Source organism: Calypte anna, chromosome 10, assembly GCF_003957555.1.
Source record: "Calypte anna isolate BGI_N300 chromosome 10, bCalAnn1_v1.p, whole genome shotgun sequence".
Lineage (NCBI taxonomy): Eukaryota > Metazoa > Chordata > Aves > Apodiformes > Trochilidae > Calypte > Calypte anna.
Genome location: NC_044256.1, coordinates 18,461,059 through 18,474,677, shown reverse-complemented (window position 1 = coordinate 18,474,677; position 13,619 = coordinate 18,461,059). Strand labels below are relative to the sequence as shown.

The 13,619-nt window shown below is 42.8% G+C and overlaps 1 protein-coding gene across 1 annotated transcript in view; it reads left to right on the top strand.

Moving 5' to 3' along the window:
* The window catches only part of CERS3 (ceramide synthase 3), a 47,814-nt gene extending 38,564 nt beyond the window's left edge, over positions 1-9,250 (top strand). The window contains exon 11 of the mRNA XM_030456657.1: positions 9,119-9,250. Within this exon, the coding sequence (XP_030312517.1) occupies positions 9,119-9,250 (132 nt within the window). The remainder of the gene's footprint in view (positions 1-9,118) is intronic.
* The last annotated feature ends 4,369 nt before the right edge of the window (positions 9,251-13,619 follow it).

Sequence of the window (13,619 nt, the reverse complement as noted above, 5' to 3'; positions counted from 1 at the left end):
AGGGCTCATGCCTTACAAAAGGGAAATTACTTCCTCTTCTGACTTTCTTTCATCTCCCTATTTCCCATTCTGCTACAGCAATCTAGTAAAGGCCAAAGCCTGGCTTCATATCTCCCTCGATGCTGCCAAATTCATCTGAAGGAGGAGGGGTGAGAGACAGGCAGAGGAAAAGCATAAAATAGTGAGAGGCTTGCTGGTACTGACAAGGATAGGCAGGGAAGTGAAAAGCTGCTGTGTGCACTCTGGGGAGCTCTGGAGCCCTTCTCTCACTGGGGAGTTGAAGTCAAGGCTGACCTCAGTAATGTCTGTAGCCTGGGAGAGGGGAAAAGCCACCAGTTCTTCTGCACAAATGTTGGATGCCAATCCAAGAGCACTCTCTGGTCTCCCTCACCTCAACCAGTTCATTTCCTGGCACTGGGAGTGAAAAGGCAGATTGTTCTTTAGGTCTCTGCTTTTTACTCCAGCTGAATCATGACATGCAGGGAGGTAGGTTGTGTTAAAGTAGACTTTTCAGATTTTAAAAGAGCAAAAATGTTCTTTGGAATGTTGATTTTTTTGAAAAATTTTATTTTATTTTAACAAGTTGTGCTTAGAATATCTGTAATTCTACAACACCTGGAATATGATGTAAAAATCAGGTAAAATTTGGAAAACTTAAGGATGGTTGTGACCAAACAGAACTAAGGAGAAACTGAAGAAAATCTTTCCAGACATTTGATTGGAATAAATGGGCTTGTGAAGGTGTGCTGGGGTGGGGGCACGAGGACAAAGTCCCCTTCCACAGCCCTGTTGTGCACACACAGGACTGTGCAAGAGCAGACTCAATCCTCTGGCCATAGTCCAACGAGGTGGGTGTGTGGATGGCCCCTTTGCCTCTCCTGTGTTAGCTGTGCCTGCAGATGGGACTCTGCAGGTCTCACGTGTGCCACAATAAAAGTCTGCTCCATGTTCCCAAGTTTGCCTTCGGTGGAGCTGCAGATGCCCAGTGCCTCCAAGAACAGCAAATCAAAAGTAGGTGGAATTCTGATGAAGTTTGCAGGGTTGAGCCAGGGCCAGGTTCTCAGCTGGGATAAATGAGCACAGCTCAATATGAAGTCAAGGGGATTGTGTTGGTTTTCCCCAGCCATGGATCTGGGCAAGCAAGCACTCCTGCCCCTCTCTCTGCCTGGATGTCTGGCACAAGGCAACTCTTTTTTTTTTTTTTTTAGTATATCCCTGAGGTAAATTACTCTTTTTATGTGAAAGTTCCTCATTCAGATAAAAGACAAATGTTGGTAAAGTTTTTGCTTAAAAAATGATTTACCTTGCTGTTCACAGAAGGGCATTTGCTGACAGTTTTTCTGGCTTCCCCTGCTCACTGCTCATATATTTTAATTTTCTAGCAGGATATTTATGAAACGTTCCATTAGTTTCTAGCCTTATATATATATACACATACATAAAAACTCCCTAATAGTGTGCATGTGTAGTTATTTTCTTCATTTGCCAAAAAATCAACTCAGAGAGCCAAGCCCAGGCCTTCTGCAGAACTTTTGATGCCTCCTTCACTTACTGTTTTTTAGTTCATGCTGTGGAGGCTTGAATTGTGACTTTGTTATGAGGTGAGTAATTCTCACCCTCTCAGAGGGGCTCACAGGGGGACTGCAATCTGCTGAATCAATTGAAAGCAAGACAGCTTGATGTGTAGAGCTCCTTAATGATAGATTAATATCAATTGAGAAAATCATTTCTGCTGTCTTGTACCTAAAAGATGGCTCCCTGGAGGGACCTGGGAGTGCTTTGTAATCCTTACTACACACTCTGATCAGGCAGTGTTGGGTGTGGGGTGTGTGAGGGTAGGATTTGTCTCACCTAAGTAAAGCTGTGCCAAGCTCAAGATTGGGGTTGTTCAGCCTAAAGAAGAGGTGGCTCAGGGGAGACCTCATCACTCTCTACAACTCCCTGAAAGGAGGTTGGAGCCGGGGGGGGGTTGGGCTCTTTTGCCAAACGACTTTCAACAAGACAAGAGGGCAGGGTCTTAAGTTGTGCCAGGGGAAATTTAGGTTGGATATTAGAAAGAATTTCTTTACAGAAAGAGTGATCAGGCATTGGAATGGGCTGCCCAGGGAAGTAGTGGATTCTCCATCCCTGGAGATATTTAAAAAGAGACTGGATGTGGCACTCAGTGCCATGGTCTAGCAACCACAATGGTGGTTCAAGGGTTGGACTCGATGATCTCTGAGGTCCCTTCCAACCCAGCCAATTCTATGATTCTATGATTCCCTTTCATCAGGGGAGGAAAAGTGTTGTCTGCAGGGAGCAGTTCCCTGTGTTCCAGAGCCATCATCCCAGCAGTGATGGGGTTGGTCACCCTTTGAGAGACCCATCCCTTCTCAGGTGACTTTCAGCACACATCTCGGGGACTTTTAGTGCTATCTGAGCAATTTTACTCATTAGGTGCTACTTAAGGTATTCTATATCCAGCCTTGATATCAAAGTGTTTGGATTTTCAGTACTGTGGTATGAATGTGGAGTGAGAAGAACTTTTTTGTTAGGTGTGTGACTTGAAAATGAAATTGATGGTGTTTAAATACCTCACACAAGGAATGCAGGGTCTCCTGACAATAAATACAGAGAAATGAGCACCTTAATGGGCACATTAGGTAAGGAATATAATCATGGAAATGTCAGGCACCTCTGAGGTTTTGGGTTAGTTTAAGAAGGCTTCTGTAGGAATAGCCCTTAGCAGCTGTGTTGTTTCAAAACTTTCACCTTAAGTGCAGTATCACACCTCACTGAGAACAGTGCAAGTGCCTGATCAGCTGTTTTCTAGCCAAAAAAGCATTCATAAGGAATAAAAGTGCATGTTCTGATAAAAGTTCATACCACTGAACTCTGTGGCTTAACACAAGTTCTGTCCTAGGGTAAAAAAAAGTTCACTCTAGAGAACAGCATCAAATGCCTATTATATTGTTCTTTGTTTCTTTGCCAGCTGTGGATTTAAAATTGGAATAATTCAAAAAGCAGTGGGACATTCTGACTCACTCAGTACCTCCTGGGCTTTTGACATTACTGTAAAGCCACAAGTGCAAGGTTTAGGTAGTGGATTTCAGTAACACAGCAAGCAGACTTCATTGAAACCACAGAGTACCTGATTAACTGTAAATAATGATTTATTTCTTCTGAACAGCCAGGGGATTACAGCTCCAGTTACAGGTGTGCTATGCTGAGTGACAACACACGTGATTTTTACTTTTTTTTTTTTTTTTTTTTTTTGAGGTTAAATTTACTCCTTCAATCAGAATCAGGGCCATGTACTGATGGTGACATCTGCAACCTATTCTTTTCAGTATCTGTGGAATTAGTGTAACTTTTAATTTCTTTTTCACACAATGTCTCTGAGTTCCCTCTGAAAACTCCCAGTGGAAAGCTTGGGGATGTGGGTATTCCACAGAAGAGAGAGATTAAATAAGAGGAGTTCTGGCCACAAGATGTCCAATACAATCTAGAGAGTCTGCATCTTCATTTAAAACCTGCAAAACAGAGTCCAACAGCACATCCTCCACTAAATATCAACTTTATTTATGTTGCTTAGCATATAGAAGCTGAAAAGGGAAATAAATTTTCCAATAAAATCTTCCAGGCTGGAAATATAGAAGTGTTTTCTTGAATCCAAATGTACATTTCTTAGTCTCCACAGGAAAGTAAAACTTATTAAGCCGTATGTCAGCTGAGCTGAATTACTGATGTTTAATCCAACATGTTGAACTCTGAGATTCATCAACTTTATAGTATTACTTGTTAGAGAAGTGCCCCCTTCTATCAACTTGGACTGAATTTTTATTATCTCTCTTATTTTTCTTTTTTCTTTGAGTCACTGGTGGCTGACCTGACTAATAGCTTTTATCTTTGCACTGCAAGCTGTTTCCAGATGTGCAGGTGCTGTGGAATTTATTGTCTTTACATTGAAAAGTCAAGATCTGGTCAATATGTTGGCAGATATTTAAATGAAAATAGTCTTGAGGTAGAATTAAGGTCTAATATTTAGGACATTCTGATTTTAATGCAGGATATTTTGAAGATTTGGGAAATTCTGGCTAAAGGATAAAAATAAATATCTGAAAATCCAGAAAAATCTAAATTTCACTGGATTAGGAAAAAGCATAATTAAAATTCCAAAATCAGCTCACAGTTAACTGGATTTCTTATACCAGGTAAAGATACATAGAGGCAATTCACAGCTGATTTGGGAATTTTAATTAATTTAATACTTAATCTAAAAGGCCCAAATATATGTCCTTAACCCTGCTGCCCTATTGAGAGACCTGGCTGTCCCTGTTCCATCCTCTCATTCTCTTGGCTGAAAACCCAACCAAAGGCCATTCCCCCAGCTCTGTATCCCAAACTGACACCATCACTTTGTGAAGCAGACACTGCACTGCAGCTTTCATTGTGCCAGCAGAGTTTTAGGGCATGGCACTTAAAAAGCAGGTGCCTTTGTCAGGGACAGCCAGGGAAAGCTGGGTTGGAAACTGATTTATGAAAATATGTAGCAATTCAACTTCAGGGCAGAGACATCCTCACTGAAGACACATCCTCTGCTCAGGGGTCTTTTAGCCATATTCTTTTTCTTTTCCTCCATGCTGTCTCAGGGGCTGTTTCTGCTTTGGAGGCTGTCACTGTAGGAATAGCTGACATTTTGACACCTTGACTTGACACCCTGCAGTAAGCCCCTTTGAGCTGATGATGTGTTGGTGAGCAAGTGCCCTTCTCCTCCTGAGAAAGCAGAAGGCTTCTTGCTGAGGTTTTCTCACTGCTGGTGAGACCAACTCACATTGCTAGAATTTCTTTTTGCCTCTTTGTCCTTCTGCTTGGTGCTGGCTTTCCCCTCTGCTCTGACACTTCCCACTCTTACACCTGCACAGCAGATGGGAAGCTCTGGCCCCACTGTAACCTTTGCCCATGGACAAAGATGATGCCATGTGCCCAGCTGAGGGGAGCAGGAGAGAAGGGTGGTGTGTGCCCAGTCCTGCTTCTCCACCAGGGAGCTTCAGGTGGTACCCCCAGCACACAGGAAGAGGAAACCCCCATCCCCCTTCCATCCCCCAGTGTTCCCAGCAGCAACCAGTGCAGCACCAAGAGCTTGTGAAGAGGAAAGTGATTTCTGAGCAACTTATGGAGAGCCATATTTCCACAATTAGGAGTAAACTCTTTGTTAGTTTAGATGGAGACTTGACCAATGTTTTTCTGCTTACAAGAGGCTGGGAAGTGGGCTGGGAAGTCTGCTCATCTCTTCATTTCAAGAAGACTTTTTCCTTGGTGAAGTCTCTTGGAACTTCCCTGACTGGTCACGTAATAAGATGTGGTGCTAATGGTTTGACTGGTACATGTTCTGATAGCAATGAAATGCAAGAAGGCAAAACTACCTTAGCAAATATGGTTCATTTAACTAAAAGAGAGAGACTGAGCAGCAGGTGGAAGGGTTAAACAAAAGGAAAAAAGATTATAAAAAGTTTGCGGCTTTGGCTTCACTACAAATGGCTCTCTTGCAGACTTTATAGCATTAATGTTGCTTCTCATAAACCTTGAAACCATTCATCCATTTAGAAAGATGAAATTGGTCAGTCATCCAGAACATAAAATATACACATCCAGTTTGTTACCCTAAACCAGCTGAAGGATAATAAATGCAGCTGATGCCTTTAAACCGTTGAGTATTAATGGTGGCCTCAGTTGTGGTATTTAGAGTTTGCCAGTTCTGGTGTTTCTGATTGTGTATTCATCTGGTGGTGTTCAAGGATGGTCAGAGCAGAGTCTTTGAGGTGGAAAACAACTCTAATATATGATGTGAGGGTCTCAGAGAAAACATCTTGGTACTCAAGCAGGGGAGATCCTAGAAATGTTATATTTTCTGTTATTCTTAGAAGGTCAAAGTTAAGAGGCACAAACTTCACTTAGGTTATAGTAATATCTTTGTAATGGTTTGTTGAACAGTTTGCAAAGAGATTTGTTTGGGTTTCTAGTTATAGATGAAGCTATTGCTATTAAAGTTCTGTCATTTAAACAGGCTACACAAAACGTTCAGAATCTTCTGAAGCAAGGATTTGTAGAGGCACATGTTCAGGAAGTAAGCTCATGATTAAAATATAATAATTTACATTTTATTTAGCATCATTTTTTTGTGATTAACATCAGGATTTCAGGAGGATTACTTTTTCCTAAAATGAAGCAAATTTGCAATGGTTGCTTCAGACTACAAAGCTATTTAATTCCTGCTGCTCTGAAGTATGTAAGACATTATCTCAATGCAGGGATTTCTACTGGACTGGGAAAAAAAACCATTCACATGTGTTTTAATTACTGCATGTAGAGCCTTTAATCAGAGCATCCAGCTTGACAGCAGGAAGGCTGGGAAGCAAATCCTATCTGGTTTCCAGTTCCATGCTGGAAATGCCAGCTCATTCCTGTAGGAAAGAGGAATCAGTGCCATGTACCAGCAAAGCAGATTTCCAGCTCTCCTTCAGCAGATGCTTCAGCACCACCAACTTCTGTGGACCCCAGGGAGGTATTTGGGATCTGCACACAGGAACTTCACTGACTCAGATCTCACAGTGAGCACCAGAGTGCTCCTCTCATGGCATTCCCTGCACTTCCAGCCAGGGACTGCTCCGGGAAGGTCAGAGCACTTCCAGTGAGTCTAGCAAGTCCTGCATCAGACACTGCATTTAAATGTAGGTTTTTTGTTTGTTTGTTTTTTCTGAATAATTTCTAGTGGCAAAAAACCCTACTAAGCCTCCCCCCAGCCTCAATATTTGTCTTTTACAAATGGCAAAAACTACCAGGAGCAAGAGAGGTGATCTGAAAGAGGCAGAACCTCATAAATTGTTTGTGTGGGAAAGGCTGTCTTTCCTTTTCTTTAACTGATGGCATGCCAAGTTTATTTTACAATATTTACAGTAAGATTTGTTTGTTTTGATACCCCTTGTGTGGTGTTAGGGAAAAGGCAAAAGAAAATCTTCAGGAAGTTTATTGTTTCTGTATGGGACTGAGCTTGGGCTCTGATTTTCTTTCTGGTCCTATACAGTTTACTACAAGTGTAATACAAAGGGATGTGAGGTTGCAGTTGGATGAGTTGCTACTGAGCTGTTATTTATTTTTCTCTGTATGAATTTGATGCTTAAAAAAAGTGAAGTTGTTTGTTCATTCCAAGAGCAGATAGAGGATGGGCAGGAACACCACTGGTTTCTCCTTTCTGTGCCTCATCTCTGACCTTGGCCCATCACTCCAGGAGCAGGAAGAACATGTGGTCTGTGCCTGTTTGGTCGAGGTCCAGACAGATGACAAAGAGATAAATTCATCCATGATGAAGTGGTGCCTGGTGTGGCTGTCCAGGCAGCAGATTACCTGTGTTAAATGGTGGGAGTTCCCATTAATCCTAATGGAAACATTAAGGTTGATGAAGACCTCAAAGATCATCAAGTTCAGCCATCAACCCCACAGCACCATGCCAACTAACAAACAAAATACCCAAGTGTGGATGGGTCAGTGTGAGGGCTCAGCTTTTGATCCCCAGCAATAGGGAAGCTCCAGGTTTTGAGTGTGTGGGCTCTTAAATGAGGAGGTTCTGGACAGGGAATGATTTGCCCATCTCTTCCAACACAAGAGGGTATTAGGGGGGTATCAGACCTACCTTCCAAGTTACTGGAAGGGACAACCAGTGTTGGCTGCTAATCATCCAGGGAACTGCTGGAGGGGGGGAAAGTTTCTTAGGTGCCTGCTTTGAGCTGATTTCCTTTCTCAGTCATCCACTTAGGCAGAAGGAAGCATTTACTTCATTCCTTTAGAACACCAGTGAATCAGCTGAGTTGGGTCATCGGTTTGTAAGCAAAGTCCTTCCATAAGCAGCCACTGCTCTTGGAAGCTCTGAAAGGGAAGTAGAGATTTTGGGTTTAATGCCAAAGACTCAGTTGTTTGAACCAAACTTCTAAACACATTGTAGGGTTATGGCAGGAGCTGAGAAACAAGAGGGTAGTGGTTTATTTTATGTGCCAAAAAAGCACAGAATTGTCTTGCCTCTCCCCAGCTTTGGCTGTGTAGTTCTGGATTGACACAATGTCCTCACTGTGTGGTGGGAAAGTGCCGTATTTGAGTGTCTGGGGATGAAGCATGATTGCCAAATGTTAGAAGCTGTTTCTGGAGAGCTGGGAAGGGATTTTCCTAAGGGCAGACTGTCTCTCTGACCCCCTTTCACCCCTGTTAATGGAGCAGACATCCCCCCCTTCCCTGGCACTTCCCTGACATACCCAATTTATATATGACAGCTGTATAGAGATGTGGCCTCCCCTTTGCAAGCTGAGATGATGTATACACCATCAATCAGGAAAGGCTCTTTTAGGGTCAGTTAAGTGTCTTGAAGCAAAAAGTTCATAGCAGGAGATGCTGGCACAACTGGTCACTGTTTAGTTTACACCTGTCAGAAGAAGGCAGCCTCTCAGCTCCTATGTTTGGGTGAGTGTATTCATCATATTCAGCTTTTATCCAATATTCTTTTCATCTTCCCTGCACTTCCCAATTGTTAATTAATCCCACAGCACCCAGGGGTTACAGGAACACTTCACAAGAGAAAGTGGAAATGAGCCAGAAGAGGTCAAATGACTGGCTCAAGGTCATGGAGGAAATTTTGGGTAAAGAACATCAGGTTCTGCAAAAATAAAGTGTTGTTAAGTGGCCTCTCCTGGGATGTCAGCCTCCAGTTTTGGGGGGAGGGAGCAGTTTTGATATTGTTCAGTGTGCTTAGAGCTCTCCTTTCATTTGTCCCCTTCAGTGGCAAATGAAGGACAGAGTTTTTTCTTCAGAGGATGATGGGGAATTCCCAAGAAAGCAGAAAGTTCCATGTTCTAGAACTTTTTTTGCACCATCTCTTCATTTTGCATTTGCAAAGGGGGGCACCTGACTAAGGAAATGATTCGGATGTTTTTTCAAAATTGTTGCAAAGATCCAAGAACCCAGTTCACACTAGAAATAAAAGGCACCTGTAGGCCTTTTTAGGTCTGCACTACACTGATAAGGGCAATCCAGTAACTTATCTGACAGTGAACAGCAAGTACAGAACATGCTCACAGTGCTTTCTTCTCCCTAGGACTTAAAAGATGACCGGAGTGATGAAGAGGAGGAAGATTCTGTTACAGACAATGAAGAGGAGCTCACAAAGAATGGCAACAAGAATGGCTGTGGGTCAAGCAAACATCTCCTAAACAGCACTCACCACTAGCTCCCTCCTGCCTCACCTCCCACAGTGATTTCTGCTCTGTTTTTAACCCAACCTACAGGATAGAATTTAAGTCTAAAGGCTTATGAGAGACTGTGATTGATTTATTGTTGGCTACTGGGCCTGGAAAGAAGCCCAGTTTAGAGGGGAGGGGAAAATTGCATAACCTAACAAAATGTGTTAATGGCCCAGTTTCTGATTTGTTGTTAAGTGCTTGGACACACTGACTGCTCCACTCTGACAGTGCTCTACAAGCTCAAAAGGTGTCAGCTCATCGAGTGCCCCATTGATTCTAAAGTTCTTTTTCAACCTGACACAAGGTGTGTTTCACCACACAGTTTAATTCACAGATGTTTTGTGGTAGGTGGGTAGTGTGAACTCCACGAGGAAACAAAATGACTCAGTGTGGGAAAAATTTTATGGTGATGTGGAGTGATGAGCATTTTTGTCTTTACTTTTCAGTTTAAAAAGCCATCAGAATGGCTGGTTTTTTGTGTTAGATTTCATGGCCTGGAGGCCAGTGGAAGTCAATGTGGAGGAAGTATTTGCCTATGAAGAGCTGACTTCACTGTAGAAGTGTAATGTTTCTCCAAAATATGCTGTATGATAGCTCAAATATTGTGTTCTAAGATTTACCTGTCAAGGAAGTCAGTGTTGAAATAGCAAAACTCAGCCCTAGCTCTCCACTGAACTCCAGGTTTCCCAAATGTCTTCAATCTCAGTCAGTTTGGCCCAGTGTTAGAGCAGAAGATGCAGTGGGGAGGGAAGGTAGTGACTGAAAATTGGGTCTTCTCACAGGTTCTTTTGCATTTCTTGGTTGTCTTCAAAGCTGCCCAGCACCCCCTGCTCCTGACACATCTGAAACCCAGATGATTGCAAATAAATGCCCTCCATTCCTCTCTTGTGATGGGGGATGGTCTTCTCAGGAATGAGTCTTAAGTTCTCTTTTGTGGTTCCTGTGTGTTCACTGCCTCTAGCTGGGCACTGAGGGAGCTTGGGACTGTCACACTGGATATCAGGATCTGTATTTCCATCTCTGCTCTTTTTGAAAATCAGGAATCACATGGGCTAGAGCCAAACTTGGATGTGAGTACATGACTTTAGGCCACATACTGTTGTTTGTGCTGTAACAAGTGGAGGAGCAGTGGATGTCTTATCAGCCTCTCTTACCAAAAGTGCCTCTCCAAAGTTTGCTCTTTTGTTCTGAGTTCTGCACTTTTGTTCAAAGTGCAACCATGTTTTTAGTCCAGGAGTTTCCTAAGGAGGGCCTGAGCCTTTCCAATAGGGTGGTACCAGTCTCATTTCCAGATGCATTCAGCTCACAAGGTCATTAATGATGTTTCTCATAAGTTTTAGAGGTGAGAGGCTCTCCACGGGGTTCTACAGGAGCTGAGATCACCTGGTGAACTAAATCCAGGGGTCCCACAGCCAGAACAGCCTTGGTGCAGAGCTCTGAGTTCAGAAAGGCTCTTTTCCCCTTCAGGCTGCTCAGGCAGGAACTTGGTGACCTACAGGAAGCTCTATATGAGTGACTTGTTTTCTCAAGATTTCCTTGGCAAAGAGGGATATAATTCAGTGACTGAAGCACTGGAAAGAATGGGAAGTGTTTGGGATCTCAGATATGAACTGTTTTCTGTGCAGTTACAAGAGACTGCAGGAGCACTTTGTTACAGAGTCTGGCAGGGTGAAAATCTCTATATATGGTCTGTTGAACAAGGCTGTGTTTCATTTTTTACTTCTATTTTGGACCATGTAATACCCCAAATGTTTAATTTTTTTTTTCTTACCACAAAGAGAATTACACTGAGAAAGGAGTATGGCCTCCAGCTTCTGAGAAGGATGGAACACCTGGAGTGGTGGGACAGGAATCCTGAGCCTGTGGTTGTAGTTGAGCAGTGCTGAGAGGGGTGAATTCTCTCAGGTGGTTGTAGTGCAGTGTGCTGCCTCCCATAGCTGTGGAGGAGACCTGAAATACTGCAGTGGGGGTTGGTTGGAAGTACTCACTGAAAGCAGTGGCCTTTCCTCAGAAAGTGGAGAAACCTTGGAGGCTTTACACTCCCTCTGAGAGCAGTGGAGGGAGTGATGGTTTCTGCAAGACCTGACAGGGTTTGGGAGGTGGCCAGGGCATTATCATTGGATTGTGGTGCCAAAAAGTGTTCCTGCTCTGAGGAGGAAAGGCATTCAGGAAAGGAAACACAAAGCATGATGTTGTCACAGGAGCAAACCTCTGAGCAACTACTGAGTTCTAAACCTGGAATTTATAGTCTTGTTGAGGCCAAATCTTGCCCTTCCTACTTGGACAAGACTCCCACTGAAGCCAATTAACTCCACTGGAGTTTTGCCTAGGAAAAGGTTTGGATTGAGTTACCCAACCTGATTACAAGACCTGTTTGTTTTAAATCAGTGAGAGAGTAGGGTCCTAAAGGAAGAACAAAAGGCAGATAAATACATGCAAGCATAAAATGTGGCAGATTTTGAGTGAGTACAGAAGAACATAGAAGAAAATAAAGTCCTGCAGGTGAAGATGAAGTCTAAGCACAGAAAACAACCAGAAAACTACATCACATTGCAATGAGGGGTACAGAAGGAGGGAAGGCCCTGGAAGACCCTTCCAGAGAGTTACTGTCATGGCCAGCCAAAGGGATGAGACCCTTTGATGATGAGATGATGAAGGGATGAGACTGGACATGTCCTCTGTTAATGTCAGATTTGTCATTCCCTGAGGTAAATGTTTTTCATTTTCCACTTTTTACTGGTAGAGACTCAGAAACAAGAAGCTGAGGTCATGGTGAATGTGCTAAATAAATTCATGTCATGGTATTTCAGTAGTTTCAGTCTATTTAATGCCCTTAACATTTTTTAAATGCCAAACAAGTGCAGGTAAAGTGTCTGAGCACAGATGCCAGCCTCTAATGCAGTATTTTGATCATTTTCACAAAATGGGTCCTGGTTGGATGATTTGACCCTGTGCATTTGGCTCGCTGTCACTTTGACCATGCCAAAGCATTTATGATAGAATTATAGAGTGAAAATGAAATTTTAGTCTATTAGACTCAGCAGAAACTCTTCTGTTCCATTTAATTTCTCTGTATTTTGTTCAGATATTCCTTTCCATATGTCCCATGCTTTCTCTGTACTTGTTTACCACACAGATTTCCCCATCCACTCTGAATTTGATTTACAGCCCTTCTTTACTCCCCAGAATTAATTTTGACAGTTTGTATAATTAAAATATCGTTATCTTTTTTGTTGTTGTTTTTAATGACAGAAGTTGTCTGGTCTGTTGTGCTGCACACAATAAAAATTATTTTTTAAAAACAGGTATCTATGTAAAGGTTTCTTTGTTTTCCCCACCTTGTGGTGTCATTGGTTTTTGGGGTTTTATTGTGCATATTAGGGCTGCTTATGGAGTTACATGTCTTTGAGGAATGTTAGAATAATGTGCTAATACAGAGAGAATTCTTTTTTTTTTTTTCCCCAGGAGTGCTGATGTTTATCCACAGCCTGCAGTGCTATCACCCAGCAGGGTTCCTTCCTAAATGGCTCATCCTGAGCACACTGAGACAACTGGGACACAGATCTCTCACTGGCAAAAGCAGGAAAGCTGGAAACAAGGGAGCTGTGCTGGTTTGTATCAGCTGAAAAGCTCTTCCCTATTTCTTACTCTCTTCATTTCTGCCTCCCTGGCAGGAAAGATCACAGAGGTTCTGACTTACCATCTCCTCCTGTGGGCAAACAGAAGGGAAGGTGTTTCAGCCCAGATAATGAACTGTAGCAGAATTCTTTGGTTTTAGTATCTGATTCAGCTTTTTTTTCAAGCTTATGGGTAAGATTAAAGTAGATGGAAAACAAATTAAACCAGGGATATGTGAGTTTTGGCTACAAATGACTTGCAAACTGTGAAGAATAAAAAAGAAAAAAACAAAAACCAAAACACCACAACTTGCTGATTTAGAAAGAAAAACACCATCTCCACAGGCACTTCCCCCAGCTGTGGGTTTGAAGAACAACAGATAACCAGCAGGCAAAAGGAAAGTCCATGCTGAGAATAAGAGCATAGCCCAGTTGTGGAAACACCAAAGAGAGTTGGCTTGGTGGCTCAAGAACCCTTCTGCTTGGAGCAGCTCCTGAGCCAAGAATGAATCTTGGGCTGATCTTGGTCATATCCCAAGTGTAAAAATGTCTGTTCCCTTTTCCCTGTCAGTTTTATGGGCTCCCCCCTGCTCTCTCTGTGCCATGTGGAGTCAGGGGTTTGTTTCCTGCCTGTAGGGTTTGAGCTTTGTCTGCCCAAGATGGGACCTGGAGGAGGATAAACACCTTGGACTTGCTGAAGGTCACATGGGACATCTGTGTTCCCTCTGAGAATGGGATT